This window comes from Taudactylus pleione, unplaced genomic scaffold, assembly GCF_031769625.1.
Source record: "Taudactylus pleione unplaced genomic scaffold, aTauple2 ptg000270l, whole genome shotgun sequence".
Taxonomy (NCBI): Eukaryota; Metazoa; Chordata; class Amphibia; order Anura; family Myobatrachidae; genus Taudactylus; species Taudactylus pleione.
Window position 1 is genome coordinate 9237379 of NW_028284672.1, and position 16953 is coordinate 9254331.

Consider the following 16953-nt stretch of genomic DNA (forward strand, 5'->3'; position numbering starts at 1 on the left):
CTGCTCTTGCTTCTGTGCAGCAGTATTATATTGTTCTGCATCAGAAATCAATGCATCTGGGTGGCAGGATTGCCAGGTAGGAGAAGGTAAGAGCTAAAGTGTGAGAGGTCCTAAGAGGCAGTTTTTTTTTTTTTGGTGGCGGGGTGCAAGAAGCCTTGCAATGGCTCAATAAGTGAGGGAGATAAAGATAAGAAGTGTGTGGTAGTGCCCACTCTGAAGGGTTATCTTCTTAAAAACCCTCACTGTGAATGGCAGCTGCCAGTTGTCTAAACTAGGAACGTGTAAAAATTTTATTGTGTGAGGGGGCTCCAGAGAAAAACTATTTCAAAACTTCTGCCAGATATATATATATAAAAAAAAAATCTATTATTTTATATCGTGGGTGATAGAGTCCAAAGCCTGTACCTCCCTGACGCTCAATAGTTTGGTAGATCAGACCAAACAGATTCTGTGTTCCCTGGAGCACAACCCTGCACACATGCTCTGTTCCCTGTGTGAGCAGCACTGACAGAGCAGAAACTTTTCTTTCAGATCTCAGCATGGAAACTTGGCATACGCTCACCTTCCAACTGTCCCCACTAAGGTAGAACAGCCCAGATTAGAGTGGAGCAGACCATGTTCCAGGATTATTCTCCCAATTGGGAGGGTCTGTCCCACTGAGTGATGCTCTCTCAATGCCAAGTGCGCACAACACTGATGGAGTGTTCTAATGGGAGGAGCTAGGTGGGTTAAGTTTATGCAAATACTTTTTTTTTTTTAGGAAGGTCATCTTTGATAATTGACTTGATCGATCGGTTCCAGTTCAATTCAAGCTAATATATGCATAATACAATTTGCATATTTTTTCTTATGTTTGCTTACGTCCAGTTCTTTGGTTTGAATAACGTCCTCTGCCTGGCGATGATAATAAGCAGGTCGGTTGCACAAATTCTTTCTATGCAAACAGAAGCAAGAAGATGCAGCATTCAAGGGCTGTGTTTTAGCAAGCCAGACGTTATATATTTTTATGCTGAGACTTATAAACCATCTATTTTCCCAAACGTAATGGAAAAAAAAAATCTCAGAGCATTATTCCTGCTAAAGGAAAGCAATTTTTTTTTTTCTTTTTTTAATCTTATGTCCTACAGAGCTCTCGAGAGAATTTGGTACACTCTAAGTTTAGGTTATGTGTGAAAGGCATCCAACATGCACTTCATCTGAAGTGGTCTTTAGCTCTTTTATACACTGAGCAATGTAAAGGTTTATCTTCAATCTTTGTGAGCAATAGCACAGATCTTGCAGTTGCTACAAAGAGTTAAACCCGCGCAGATATTTCAACCTGCTGAAAAATGTGTTCTGAAGCTTTTCCGCAGCAGCTCTCAAGCCAAAAAGCGCACGTTATCATTACTCCCTGCTCTCCTTCCCTGTTGATCCAATCTGTACCATTCCTCTAATAGCAATGACAATAGGGCTGACGAGCTTTTCAGAGTTTCAGCCTGTGCTGATTTCTCCTGAATGCGCTGCTGATGGCAACGTGTGGAGATACGTTCTGAGCTCGCAAGACAGGCGCCCTGAATAGCATGGTAACAAGCGTCGATTCTGCCCGTGTTCTACCCACTCTTAGGGAAACATGGCTGTTGAAAGATAGAAGATGCGCAACATTATTACCCTGACAATGGATGAGCAAGTTGAGGAAAGACAAAGCCTGGTTTATGAAGCAGGGTCCGCCGGCCAAAAATTCTGATTGGTACTTTTTTCTTCTTTTGTCCCCCACCAACGAGCTTATTAAAGTCTCATTAGCGGTACTTCTTGTTACACCCTACTACAATTAACTGCGTGAGCGGTTGGCAAGAGAAAATAGTAAGGATGTAAAATCTATATATATATAGACTGAATTTTAACCTTCTATGTGCCACGATACTGTCCTGTTGACTACATCGGAAAACAAATCTGTTTCAGATCTACCAATGGCTATTGAGAATGGAAGAATATTCACAATATCTATATTCTTAGATAGACCCCCTCCCAGCTCAATTGTGACAGCGTTTAAGGGGATACAGTAGAAATCGGACAACTAAACATATTGAAATAGTTCCACAGAAAATGTGGAAGCTGCTGAAAAAGCCCTTAGATACAGACCTACTAAATAAAAGTTGATCCACAGTGAAAATGTGTCTTATAATATACAAAAATGTGGGTGTAAACGATTACAGAGCATGACCGCAGAGAAGATGCTTAACTCCTTCCATAGTCTACAGTGTTATTAGGAAGTTCAACTGCGTCGGTAAAAGCCTTACCCTTTCTCAAGCCTTAGGGCCTTATTCAATTTGGAGTGAAAAGTCAGTTGCCGGACTTTTCGCCGTCTTCGCCGCTTTTCTGTGCAAAAAAGTAACGCGCGTATACATGTATTCAATTTGGAATCGGCGAAAACGGGACCTGGCGAAACTGAAATTGGCAAAAAAGTTCTACCAGTTTTGGGGAAATCAGCCTGACACCCACCAAAAGATGCTCTGACATGGGGGATCACTATGGGTACCACCGAATAGCCCTGCTGAAGGTATTTGGGGTTTTTAAATGGTCTCAATAGGCGCTACGTTCAGTCTTCCAGCAAATGGTGAAGAATAGCATTTTGCTACTTTTTTGGGTGAAAATAAATAGTCCCATCAAATTACATGAAAATGGGTGCTAGCATATTTTAAAATGTGTAAAGTCAAGCATTAAATAGCACCAAAAACGCACCTTCAGCAAGCACCTGCAATCAAAAATACACCTCCCCCATACTTGCAGACCCCCCAAATGCTATTTCGCTTGTTTTTGAATTTGTACCCCAACTTTTTTTTTCACCCATTTTTTCAAAGTGCTTTTTTGGGGTCTCCTCTGTGTAATTTTTAGCGTTTTTTGACGGTTAGCGTCAAGGGGGGTGTAATAAGGGTTTAGGGTGGTCCCCGCAAGTTTGCACCCCAAAACCCCAATGCTGCACTTTTTTCCGCCGGGTGTTCAAAGGCGAAACTTTTTTGCCTGTTACATTGCATTGCTTTATCGCGCCGGCGAAAAGACGCTGAAATTGAATACGGGGATAAATTAAATCATCAAAAATGACGTCATCGGCGATACTTTTCCGCAGAAACTGACTTTTCACTCCTAATTGAATATGGCCCTTAATCTTATTAGTTCAGTACAGATAAATTGTATATATGTTACATTTATATAATATTCCCAACCTAGAATGTATAATCTTGCAAGCATTGCCCTCCCTGCTTCTGTTTTCTCTACATAATTAAGTAATATTCAGGTTGTAATTACATATAGTTGTTAATTTGTGAACTTGACTGTAATTCTATTTTGGTCACCTTGTACCTATGTAACAATGTCCTGTTCCCTGTGGATATATATATGCAGGTAAACTTGGTATATAGCAACAGCAGTGCTTAAATGTAGATAATAAAATTAATAGGTGTTTTAGATGTGTGTGTATGACAATTAATCAATAAATAGATTAAAAAAAACAGTGTGCAAGTAAAAAAGTATAGTTAAGAAAAATTATATATTATCTGTGCAATAATATAATGTACAAACATAAATATAATTTCCAAGATACTGATAAAGTGTCAGTGCAATTGTGTAAAATGTTTTTTTTTAGACCGACACCACCATGTATATACTGAACATGAACCTTATTTAAAATAATGAATAGAGACAAGTGCTTTATATGTACACAAAAAATACAAAGATTTTATTTATGCTAAAAAGGTTAAACAAAAAATGTAGAGAACATAAAAACATACATGTATCAAGAAATCAGATATTTAAAAGGGAAATCTCATAATATATATTAAACATTTCAAGTGCAAGATGTGCAAAAAAAAGGGGTAAAGTGCCAAATGCTTATCTTATTTATGAGTTTGTCAGACAAGTTCATATAGGGCAGGTATGGAGCGTGTGTCTGGCAGGGCCTGTAGCTTTTTGTTTTCTAAATCCCGGTCAACATTGTCAGGTAAAGGGCGCTTAAGTGCGCACACTGGTAATATATAAAGGCTTTATCAGACAGGGGCTAAAGCAGGAGTTTTGCAGGACTGTTTTCAAATGATTGATTCCAGAAGAAAGCAAATAAAAACCCCTTGCCTGCAAAAGACACTGTTTGTGGTCCAATTATTTTTCTATAAATAAAAGTCCAGCTGAACCAGAAAATAAATATTTGTTCACATACTGTAATTTGCGCACTACAACCAATTGTGCGGTTTTTCCAAGGTCTAACTGTGTGCCAACAGAAATCCACCCCAACATGGATGCACAGAGACGTATGATCAACAACCATCTTTTGTTTAAAATGATGTGGGATATTAAAGAAAATATTTGAGTACCATTTAGCACTGCTCTGCTGAAAGAGTCTGCATTTCAGAACACAGGTGGGCTACCCTCAGCCATCTGGCTTTTACTGTAGAGCTTCATTAAGCTTTACTGGGATTGTACTTCACCAGCAGGTTTGGTGACCTTTCTTTGGGCAATGTCAACATAGGGAACACAGGTGACAGAAGCTGTTGTCCTTCACGTCCTAACAGAGGAACCCAGCAGGTGCTCTGCTGTACCCGCAAATCACAGTGGCCTCTGGAGCATGTTACTTACAAGATGATTTTGTACCCACAGGCCACTGGTAACGGACACACATAGAGGAAATGTGGTGACCTCCCAGTTGTGCCAGTCAGGTTCACATCTTGGTCAACTAGACAATATTTAGGAATTCTAAAAAACTAAATTTACATCTCCACTGCAAGTTCTTCTCTCTCTCTCGTGTATTTATCTGTCAACAAAAACAATCCAATCCAAATGTCTCTGGTACTCAGTCACAGTGAATAAAAAGCAATATTTCCTACTCAATGTGACTAGCCAATAAACAGAGCCAAAGTCTACTATTTATGATATATACATATGTAGTGCAGCTCATATCTCCCCTCCACTGTAATTCATTGCCCACCACCAGCCTCTACTGTTATTAATATATGGCAATAGAAGTATAAGTGTGGGGCTCCTGTTGCTGCAACACTGGGTACTGTCTTGGTAGTCATGTCTTATCTTGTATTAACAATGTAATTCCCTTTAATTACGTAAGGGGTCATACCTTCATACTAGTTGCTAGAGCTCAATAAATCTGCAGAAAGATCTCCACACCCTATGCCTTTACTGGGCATGATGACCCAGCATGTGAATGTTGACCACAGACTTAGAAGTCCTGCATTAAATAGAGTTGTTGTTTTTTTAAATCTAATCATTAACACTTGGGTGGGGAACCTTTTTTCTGCAGAGGGCCATTTTGATATACTGTATATAACATTATTCGTGGGCCTGGTGCAGGCCACACCCCCTCCGTATGACATCACACAGGGGCGGGGCCACAATCGCCGGTGATTACAGCAACACCCGGAGCATCCCGAGGATACTGGGAGCTGTAAGGGGGAGCTGTAAGGGCAGTGGTGACACCGTCTGAAGCGTCCTAAGGACACACCAGGCGGCACCTTTGCACAGATTCTGGCTGCATTGTGCCATTCTAGGCACCCTATTAGCCAGATGAGGCTAGCAGAAAAAAGCTCAGAGGGCCAGACCAAATGATTCCGCGGGCCTTATACGGCCCCCTGCATTAACACATGCAAATGTTATCCAAGAATGAAACTAAGGCTCTGTCGAATCAACATAAAAAAAACTAGTCTGCCAGGTCACTAGCTAGTGTAGCCGCTCACAAATCTCCCCCCCCCCCCTCACAGTCTTTAATTCATTTAAGTTCTACCCATCTCTCTCTTGCTCTCTGTTATTTCTACCTCTGCTTCAGCTACCACTCTCCCTGATCGGTCTCCCCCTTCATGTTGGGCGTAGGGGGGCCCCTTCATGTTGGGCGGAGGGGGGTTTGAGGGTGGAGGGGTTGTGCTTTGGAGAACACATGTAAGACATTGCGCAGGGGGCATCAGCTTCAAGCACTAACAATGGTCTTCATCCACCTTCCCATATCACCTCTCTTCTCTCACCCCCCCCCCCACGTCGGTCTCTCTCATCTGTCTCTCCTTTCCCCCTACTTCTTTCTGTCTCTCTCTCCTCCCAATCTGTCTCATCTCTGTCCCAACCCCCCCATGGGAGTACAGTTGCGAAAAGGGTCTCCGCAAGGGGGGGATTTCTGGCTCCATGTGCTGACAGGACTCAGGCTGGGGAGAGAAGGGATGCTGTGTCTAGCAGTGAGCTACTAGTGAGAACAGTGAAAGGGAGGGTTTCCCTCCAGTTCACTACTGAAGTTAGTAGGTGTCTGGGATGGACAATGGAGGTTAATCCACACAGTAGACAAATTAATAAAAACAAAATGTTTCTGAGTCATTAGATGAATATTTAGTGGTCTGCTTAAGCCACATGGACCGTACAGTGAATGCAGCGTAGGACACAGGGCCTGATTTCGACCCGCTCGCGAGCGCTCACAAGCGGTTCGATGGCGGCCCAGTGCGCATGCGCACGACGGAGCCGGCTCCGTCGTGTGCTTGCACGAGACCCGGATAGCGACGGGCAATCAGTCGCTCCGGGTCTTGTACCAAAGGGGGCGTGCTGTCGATGGTGAGTGACAGCACGCCCCCTTTGGTGGGCGGGCCGGGGGCGTGGCTACCCAGACGGAGGCGTTCCCATGGGAACGCCTACCGTCTGGTGCCGGCCCCACTGACATCACAAGTGATGTCAGTGGGAGTGCTTTCGGCTCTTTTAGAGCCGAAAGCACTCTGGGGCTTGCGGCAACGAGACCCTACCACGAGGGTCTCGTCGCAAGCCCGATGGTCTTGACCATAGCGACCATCTTCCTGGCCACTCGCTATAGCTGTGGGTGGTCACCCACAGCTATGCGAGCGGCCAGGAGGCCGCTCTAAAAAACAAGAAGGCTGGCCCTGATTCAGAGCGAGCGCTCTGTCAGAGCGTTCGGCACTGAATCCGGGCCAAAGTGCCAATGGCAAACTGCACATTAAATAATTAATAAATTAGGTTTCTTGTACAGAATTTACTTGGACTGACAAATAATTTTGTGCTGCTTAACAACTTGCCTGGCATGCTCGCATTACTTACGACCACTCCAGGCAGTGCATTATCTGACATAGCAAACAATGCGGCCTGCTGGTAACACACAATGGGCGGCTGCTTCAAGACAATCTTCCTGCAGCTGCCAATGGCAAAGGGACCTCCTGGCCCCTCTGTAGTCCTGCACTTTCTCCCAGTGACTGCCGTGCTGCAGACCATGATCGGTCAGCACGGCAGGCACCCCACCCAGCGACTACAGAGAGGAGCAGCCAATGGGAAAATGTAAATTCACCAACCCTCAGCCCCCCAGTGTTTACCTGCTGGGGAAACGAAATTTGTGATGTTCCGAAAATCGATATATTGATGACCAATATACTAAATATCAATGTTAATGTTTATAAAAAAATATATACTATATATACACATATTTAAAACTTATCCATCACAATTTTATATATATATATATATAAAATATCATACAAACTCGGCACTCACATGCTTTTCAAACTGCAACTCCTTTAAACATAGGGAATGTTGGTTCCAAAATATTGCAATAATTTGTTAAGCTGGCCACCGCTTCACGGTCATTCCCATCTAGCCAGTCCCTACACTGATTCTCAGATACATGAACTTGATCTGCCATCTTGGGCTCAAGCTTATTGATCTTGACTTTGCAGGCAGAAAACTAAAGTATTACTTAAAAATATATTGAAAAAAAAGCGACTGCTCTTTAACAGTCCAAAAATATGCAAGAATCCTTACATGTATTTAAAAAGCCCAAATTATAGTTACTTTTTCATATTTATAAAAATAACATGTGCGTAAGTGCAGGAGGTGCCCGCGGTGTGCTGACGTTAGTCAATGTTCGCCTACTTGCTGTGTGCAGTCAGAAATAGGAACGATTCTGAGTCAGGTCTGCAAATAGACTTATGTTGGGTCTCATTCTGATTGAATGCTGACAGATCACTAAGAAATCAGGCTCCGCGTGTGAGACACACAGCAGCGACTTAAAAAGTTACGAACGTCACAACAAATTAACCTTCATGATTTAGGAGGCAATTCTGAACACTATTTTAATCATCTGAAAAAAGATGCCAATTTTTTGTAAAAATTTCTTTTTTTTTTTTTTTAAGAACACACCATTAGATTTTTATTTATACAGCGCACGCTCTGCATGTAGCCTTTCTGAAGGGATTCATGCAGAGTTATAATCAAGCTGTTGAAACGGCAAGCAGAGATAAGACGAGATTTCCATACCAAATATATGCTACTGATCTTAGACTGGTTTTGGTAAATAAATATCAACCCTAGGGGGCAAATTTACTAATGGTCGATTTTAATCGATTAAAAATTGATCTAACTTGATCAACATCGATGTATTTCAGGGGCTAAATCACACATTTATAAACAGATGATTTTTTAATATTGATTTTTAAAGTGTTAGTAAATGTGTGAAACATTTAGATCCATTTTTTTTAATATATTAAAATCAAATTAAAACGACCTTTAGTAAATATACCCCTTGGTGTCCATTTTGTGTTTGCATCATACTGCTGCAAACACCTAGGGGTAAATTTACTAAAGGTCGATTGCCAACGTCACTTGTCAACATCATAACAGGGGTATTGTAACAGCAAGGCAAACTTCAGTTACACAGTATACTGGTGTTCATACTTGCATCAGTGGTCAGGAAGTCTTGATGGCTTGTGTGTACATGGCACATCTCAACACAGATCAATTTACATGCAGGAAAAGAACCTTTACAATCTAAGTTTTTAACCTTAATTGATAACATTAATTTTTGAATAATAGTATCTCACACATATCAGCTAAAACAAATACATTGTTTTATATGGACTTTATTATATATATATATATATATATATATATAGATACTTATTGCTAAAATGTGAACTATGAAAAGTTAAAAATTTGCACAAATTCTTGACAAAAAAAACAAAAGGAACTGCCGGGCATATCAATAAGCGTTATGGTGTGGCGTACTGTATGCCGCGATAGACTACACGCCATGCAATACATTGTTTAACCGCTGGGTGGCAGATGCTCCACGGCTGGAAACTACAGTACTAAATACAATACTGTAGCAGAGGACGGTGATCCATGAGAGGCTGGCCAATCACATTCAGGCAGTGTAAACAGTCACTCCTCCAGGTGCTTGAAATTATCATTTTGTGTCGAGACTAAACCGCTAATACTCATTATGGGCCCTCCACACTACATACTACCATTAGATGGAGTAAAGACGCCTGGACTAATGCGGCTTGTTGCCATAACAAAGAGATGAAAGGATGAGTAAAGTTTGGAGCAAAACAAAGTTGAGCAAAGTACTTTAAGAGTATTGAACCTGAAATGATCTCTGTTTATGAAAAACTGCAGCGACAGTACACAGTATGGACGGGCCGTAAGGAGTATACAGGTTTAGTCTCCGATATCCAAAATGCTTGGGACCAGGGGTATTTTGGATAATGGAATATTCCGTATTTTGGAATATTTGCATATCATAAAAGAAATATCTTGGGAATGGGACCCAAATATACACACACAATGCATTTTTGTGTTATATACACCTTCTACACACTGCAGGTAATTTTATACAATATTTTCAATAATTTTGTGGCTCAAACAAAGTTTGTGTACATACATAAAATTCAGTTATGTTTCATATACACCCTATACACAAAGCCTGAAGGTAATTTTATACAGTATTTTTAATAATTTGTGCCTTAGACAAAGTTTGTGTACATTGAACCATCAAAAATCAAAGGTTTCATTATCTCAGTCAAGCCAAAAAAACTCAGTATTTCGGAATATTTGAATATGGGAGACTACACCTGTAATACAATGCCTATAGCGGTTTACAGTAAACTGCAGCTTCGTGGCATAACATAGAATTGAAAATTGGTGGCCAGTTCAGAGCAATGTATTAAGTATGGCAGAGTACCTTAAGAATATTTAACTTGAATTGATCCGTCTTTATGAAATGCAGCGCATGCGTCTTCACACCAACGCAGATATGTATTCTTATAAATCAAAGGACTCGCACCCCAAAAAATGTAATCCTTTATTACACAGTTAACTGCAGCTTTAGCTTCATGACAAAATGCAGTTCAGTACTACTGTATTGTCACAAGTCCCCACAGAGACCCCAGAACCAGATTCCGCTACTTACCTTTGCGGGCGCTCACCCGTGGCGCCTTCGGCACTCACATGGTGCTGCAGAGGCTCCGTCCTCTCCGGCTGACTCCGTCAGCATCCTCCTTCCTGGACACAGGCACCCGCAGTCTGCTCCTGCTCCAGCATCCGCATGGGCGCAGCCATATTGGATTTGCCCACGTGACTGTGCCGCCACCAATGGAACAGCTCCTTCACAGTTCTCCACCAATCAGCTTCCTGCAACCTCTATAAAAGGATACCTGCTGCAGTAACAAGTTGCCAGTGCAACAAGACTCTTAGCCTCCTCTAGTGAGCTTCCTTACTGTGATCCACCAAGCGTATAGGCAGATTCTTCAATTGCTACACTTCTGTGTGTATCCTGCGGTCCTCCATTACACCTGGAGGCCAGTTATTCTCCGGTCCTGACCGGAGTTCCAGCTGCCCTCCATTACACCTGAAGTCCAGTTATCCTCCGGTCCTGCCAGGAGTTCCAGTCGTCCTCCATTACACCTGGACTCCAGTTATCCTCTGTTCCTGCCCTATGTTCCAGCCGTCCTCTAATACACCTGGAGTCCAGTTATCCTCCAGTCCTGCCCGGAATTCAGTCATCCTTCAGTATTCACTCAAATGCCACTTCAACCGATATATTACTACATGCGCAGCAACTTCATTAAACCAGTTCTTTCCAGAGCATACCTGACCCAAACAAAATAGATCCAAGACCCAGCCCGGGAACACAGCCTCAAATTCCTTCGTCTGTGACAGTTTGCACTTGCCCGATGGACTCAGCAAGCGGTCAGGGATCTGGTATAGATTCCTCTCCGGATATTCTATCACTTCAGGAAAGACAAGAGACCTCACAGTTACAGCTGATTCAATACATTCAGGATATGTCCACTCATCTGGACAGCATCCAGACTCTGCTGTCTAATCCTGCTTCAGTTAAACGTTCAAGCTGCATCTTCCTCCTCTGCGCCGATTCCCTCCCCGCACCACCTACTGCTCGTCTTCAACATGCACCTCCAAGCAAGTTCGATGGTAGTCCCAAACTATGTAGGGGTTTTCTAAACCAGTGCGAGATTCATTTCAAGCTTCAAGCTGCCAACTTCCCGACAGCCAGGACCCGAGTAGCCTGCATAATCTCCCTGCTCTCTGGACAAGCACTCGATTGGGCTTCACCGCTCTGGGAGAAATCGGATCCATTACTTTCTAACTACCCAGAGTTCGTTTCAACATTTCGCAAGATTTTTGATGAACCTGGAAGGACTACTTCCGCCTCAACAGATATCCTACGTCTCCGTCAGGGTAGCAGAGCTGTTGGGAAATATGTCGTTCAATTTCGAACCTTGGCTTCAGAACTCAATTGGAATAAAGACGCTCTCATTGCTGCCTTCTGGAATGGTCTCTCAGAGAGACTCAAGGATGATCTAGCTTCCCGCGAACTTCCACCTAAATTGAATGATTTGATCTTTCTCTGCAAAAAAAGTGGACCTACGGTATAGGGAGCGAGCCCTGGAGAGAGGAAGATTCGAACGTGGGAGAACAAGTTCGGTTCCTCGTTTACCTTCGCCTCCTGTGGGCGCACAGCCCATGCAAGTCAACCGTTTTCGCTTGTCGGCTACCATACCGGCTCAGTTGAAGCTTTCCCAGGTTCCAAGGCTGTACTAGCGTTTTTGGATTCCGGAGCTGCAGGAAATTTTGTGACTAAGGACTTTGGCCCTCATTCAGAGGCGCCCGCAAGAAGCGAGCGCTCGTTCTGAATGAGGGCGGCCACTTCATTTTTGAAGTGCGGCCTCCTGGTCGTGAGGTAAGCTGTAAGTTACCACCCACAGCTTAAAGACCGACCAGGTTGATGGTCGCGAAGGTGAACACCATCGCGACCATCGGGGCTTGCGACGAGACCCTAAGGTTGGGTCTCGGCAGCCGCAAGCCCCAGGGAGCTTCCTGCTCTGAAAGAGCAGGAAATTCACCACAGAAATCACTGATGATGTGAGTGCGGCCGCCCACCTCTGTTTTGGAAACCACCCCCCAGGCCCGCCTACAAAACGGGGTGAGCTGTCGATCAACATCGACAGCCGCCCCTTTTGTAGAGAGCTCCGGAGCAAGAGAGTTTCTCTCTCGCTCCAGGGCTTGCACACGTGCAGTGCGGCCGCTGCGCGTGCGCAAGGCTTACTATCGACCCGGTTGCGAGCACATCGGTGCTTGCAACCGGGTCTGAATGAGACCGTTTGTCCATAAACATCGAATTTCCATTGAAGCATTACCTGGCGTCATCACTTTAACTGCCATTGATGGTAGTCGCATTACAAGTGGAGCTATCACTCAACGTACTAAGCCACTCGAACTTACCATTGGGGTGCTCCATTCTGAGGAATTGTCCTTCCTAGTGATTCTCAAAGCCTCTCATTCTCTAGTTCTACCCTGGCTACAGAAACATTGCCCACAAATTGATTGGTCAACTATGCAAACCTCCTGGAGTTCTGTTTGTTTTAAGAACTACCTCCATCGGGTAGTACCTGTTCGATCTTCTGCTCTGCAGGTTCCTGAGGGTCTGCCCAAGCCCTATTTGGACTTCCAAGATGTTTTCAGTAAACAGAACGCCGATACATTGCCTCCCCATCGAGATTGGGATTGTCCCATAGACCTGATCCCTGGGAAAACGCCCCCAGAGGACGAACATATTAGTTATCCTTACCCGAGACCCAAGCCATATCGGAGTATATCAAAGAAAATTTAAGTAAAGGCTTCATTCGACCTTCTACGTCTCCAGCTGCAGCTGGATTTTTCTTCGTAAAAAAAAAGCTTGTGGTCTATGCCCATGTATCAATTACCAAGGACTTAATTACATAGCAATTAAGAATAGTTACCCACTTCCTCTTATAACCGAACTGTTTCATAGAATCAAAGGAGCCACCATTTTTACCAAACTTGACTTAAGTGGAGCTTATAATTTGATCTGTATAAGCGCTTGAGACAAATGGAAAACGGCCTTCAACACCAGGGATGGGCATTACGAATATCTTGTTATACCCTTCGGTCTTTGCAATGCCCTGGCCGTGTTCCAATTCTTTGTAAATTCAATTTTTCGGGATCTCCTCTACAACTGTGTGGTCGTCTACTTGGACGACATCTTGATTTTTTCTCAGGATCTGGAGAGCCATCGAGATCAGGTAAAGGATTGGTCTCCCCCTTTCATCTCTGAAATCTATACAGCGGTTCTTAGGTTTCGCCAACTATTACCACTAGTTCGTGAAGGGATTTTCAACGTTGGTAGCACCTATCACAGCCCTTACCTGCAAAGGAGCAGATCCAACCAAATGGTCCATAGTAGCCACTTCTGCCTTCCAACTTCTTAAACAGGCGTTCATCTCTGCCCCTATCTTGAAGCAGCCAGATTTAACACGACCATTCATCCTGGAAGTGGATGCCTCTTCTGAACGTGTTGGAGCTGTTCTCTCCCAACGATTCGAAGATGAGAGACTTCATCCCTGCGGGTTTTGTTCTCGAAAATTCCTGCCAGCAGAGAGGAACTACTCAATTGGTGACCAGGAATTGCTCGCCATAAAATTGGCACTCGAAGAATGTCGATATCTCTTAGAGGGGGCTCAATATCCAATCACCCTTTACATAGACCAGAAGAATTTATTGCATCTAAAGTCTGCTAATTGTTTGAACCCCCGGCAAGCCAGATGGGCGATGTTCTTTTCTAGGTTCAACTTTAAACTCTATCGTCCTGGATCACAAAATTGCAAAGCCGATGCTCTCTCTTGTTCCATGGACAGTGGTTCCGATCTATCCACGGAACAGTCTCATCCGATCTTAGACTCAACTACTTTCGCTACTACTAATTTGTCCACGAAGCCCCCTGTTGGGAAAACTTTTGTTGCTCCTAATCGCCGCAAGAAGTTACTACAAAGGGCACATGCTTCTTACTTCTCTGGACACTTAGGAATGGACAAAACTCTTGAGTTCGTCCAGCGGTCTTATTGGTGGCATTCAATGAAAGCGGACGTAAAGTCCTATGTTTCTTCGTGTGTCACCTGTGCTCAGCACAAAGTGCCCCGACAGGCTCTGCCTGGGCAACTTCAACCACTAGCCATTCCATTGCAGCCATGGACGCACTTGTCAATGGACTTCATCGCTGACCCCCCTCTATCTCGCAGTCATAATACGATTTGGGTTATCGTGGACAGATTCTCGAAAATGGCCCATTTTGTACCCCTTAACGGACTACCGTCTGCACCATTACTTGCTCAATTCTTCATAAGGGAGATCTTCAGATTACATGGCCTACCACAAGAAATAATTTCTGACAGAGGGATGCAGTTCGTGGCATAGTTTTGGAGGTCGCTTTGCTCGGCCCTACGGGTGAAACTAAAATACTCCACCGCATACCATCCTCAAACCAACGGGCAAACCAATAGGTTCAACCAGGACCTGGAGCAGTTCCTTTGCACCTTTATCTCTTCCTCTCAAAGTGACTGGATTAAACTTCTCCCATGGGATGAATTCGCTCATAACAATCACTATCATACTTCTACTAAATCAACTCCTTTTTTCACAGTGTTTGGTCATCATCCCCGCGTTCCAGAGTTGCCTCTACTCCCAGTTTTGGACGTGCCCGCTGCCAATATATCTCTCCAACATTTCTCTGACATTTGGAAAAAGGTTAATTCCGCTATGACCAAAGCCTCGGCCTGATACAAGAAATTCACTGATCGCAAAAGACGGGCTGTTCCAAGTTTTCAACCTGGAGATATGGTTTGGCTCTCCACTCCGTGTACCCTGAATGAAACTGGCTCCATGTTACATCTGTCCATTTACGATAATCAGAGTTCTAAATCCAGTAGCCTACAAGTTGAGACTGCCACCAATCCTTCGTGTTCCCAATTCCTTTCACATCTCCCTTCTAAAGCTACTGATTCTAAACAGATTACAGAAAGTTCTTCACAAAATTTCTGGTGTTCAAACTCAACGAGGTGAAGAATTCGAAGTCGAATGAATCCTAGATTCCCGTTTAATCGTCTTCAATACCGCATTGATTGGAAAGGATACGGTCAGGAGGAAAGGATCTGGATTCATTCTTCAGATGATCATGCTCCTCGTCTAATCAAAGCGTTTCATACGAAGTTTCCTCATAAACCAAAAAAAGTGTCCAGAGGCCACTCATGGAAAAGGGGGTACTGTCACAAGTCCCCACAGAGACCTCAGAAACAGACCCCGCTACTTACCTTTGCGGACACTCACCTGTGGCGTCTTCGGCACTCACATGGTGCTGCAGCGGCTCCATCTCCCCGGCTGGTTCCGTCAGCATCCTCCCTCCTGGACACAGGCACCCGCAGTCTGCTCTGGCTCCAGCGTCCGCATGGTTAGGCTGCCGCCCTCCGGTCCATGGGCGCAGCCATATTGGATTTGCCCACGTGACTCCGCCTCCACCAATGGAACAGCTCCTTCACAGTTCCCCACCAGTCAGCTTCCTGCAACCTCTATAAAAGGATACCTGCTGCAGTAACAAGTTGCCAGTGCAACAGGACTCTTAGCCTCGTCTAGTGAGCTTCCTTAGTGTGCTCCACAAAGCGTATCTGCTGATTCTTCAAATGCTACACTTCTGTGTGTATCCAGCCAACCTCCATTCTACCTGGAGTCCAGTTACCCTCTGGTCCTAACCGGAATTCAGCCGTCCTTCAGTATTCACTCAAAGGTCACTTCAACCGATATATTACAACATGCGCAGGAACTTCATTAATCCCAGTTCTTTCCAGAGCATACCTGACCCAAACAAAACAGATCCAAGACCCAGCCCGAGAACACAGCCTCAAATTTCTTCGTCTGTGACATGTATAGTCTAACAAATGACAGGTTTAGTCAGCTAATGAGCAGGCGGCACTAACGAAGCTTTGTTGGCTATTTGAAGCATGCGCAGTGAAGTTAGGAAAAGCGACATCTGGTGGACAGAACGTTGTATTACACCCTCCGGCTTTTCCAGTGCCTAATTACATTACGTTGTGACTTGCTGTAGCATGATGAGAGTTAGAACGCCAAGCAGCGGCATGGCAGGGCGCGAAGAGCATGGCGTGTGGAGCAATGTAGCAGGACACATCTGTAGGTAATTCAAGGTCTCAAAGGGTCAAACAACAGAGAACTGTGCATATAGAATCCACTCACATATCTAGATGTCTCTTCCAGATTCTGATCATTCATGTTCTTGGGAACAATTCTTGTTGCTCGACGTCCCTTAGAATAAGGTTTCGGGAGTTGACCCCCGAACTCTGATTTAACAAACTGGAGTTGCCAACTACATTAGAAAGAGATCAAAACATAGAACATAATTAATGAATTGATGTGGGACTCAGATTGGAAAATCTTGTGTCCTATCAGACAATGCGATTAAACTATGGGGGAGATTTATTGAATCTTGGAGAGAGATAAAGTGGAGAAAGATTAAGCGTCAATCAGCTTCTAAAGATGGGTACACACTATACGATCGGAACAACAAATCCTCAAAAACGTCTAGTTTGTACCCACTATGTACCCAATCGTCTAGTTTGTACCCATGGGGTCTTCGGCCGTAACGTCAGGTCGGCTCTACATGCAGCTAAACCCAACAATGCGGCTGACGACCCCATGCAGCAGGATGCGGCAGGTGAAGACATATTGGGAAGTCGGGCACCGGATCGGCTAGTCTGTCCGGCCGCCCGACATGTCGTGGGGGTCGCATCACTGGGTACACACATCCTTTAGTGTGTACCAAGCTTAACTGTCATTAAA

At 44.0% G+C, this 16953-nt stretch overlaps 1 protein-coding gene across 2 annotated transcripts in view; it reads right to left on the reverse strand.

The window, feature by feature from the left end:
* The window catches only part of ALG9 (ALG9 alpha-1,2-mannosyltransferase), a 178817-nt gene that overhangs the window by 55847 nt on the left and 106017 nt on the right, over positions 1 to 16953 (reverse strand). For both annotated transcript variants that reach the window (XM_088481366.1, XM_088481365.1), the window contains exon 13: positions 16351 to 16480. In XM_088481366.1, the coding sequence (XP_088337492.1) occupies positions 16351 to 16480 (130 nt within the window). The remainder of the gene's footprint in view (positions 1 to 16350; positions 16481 to 16953) is intronic.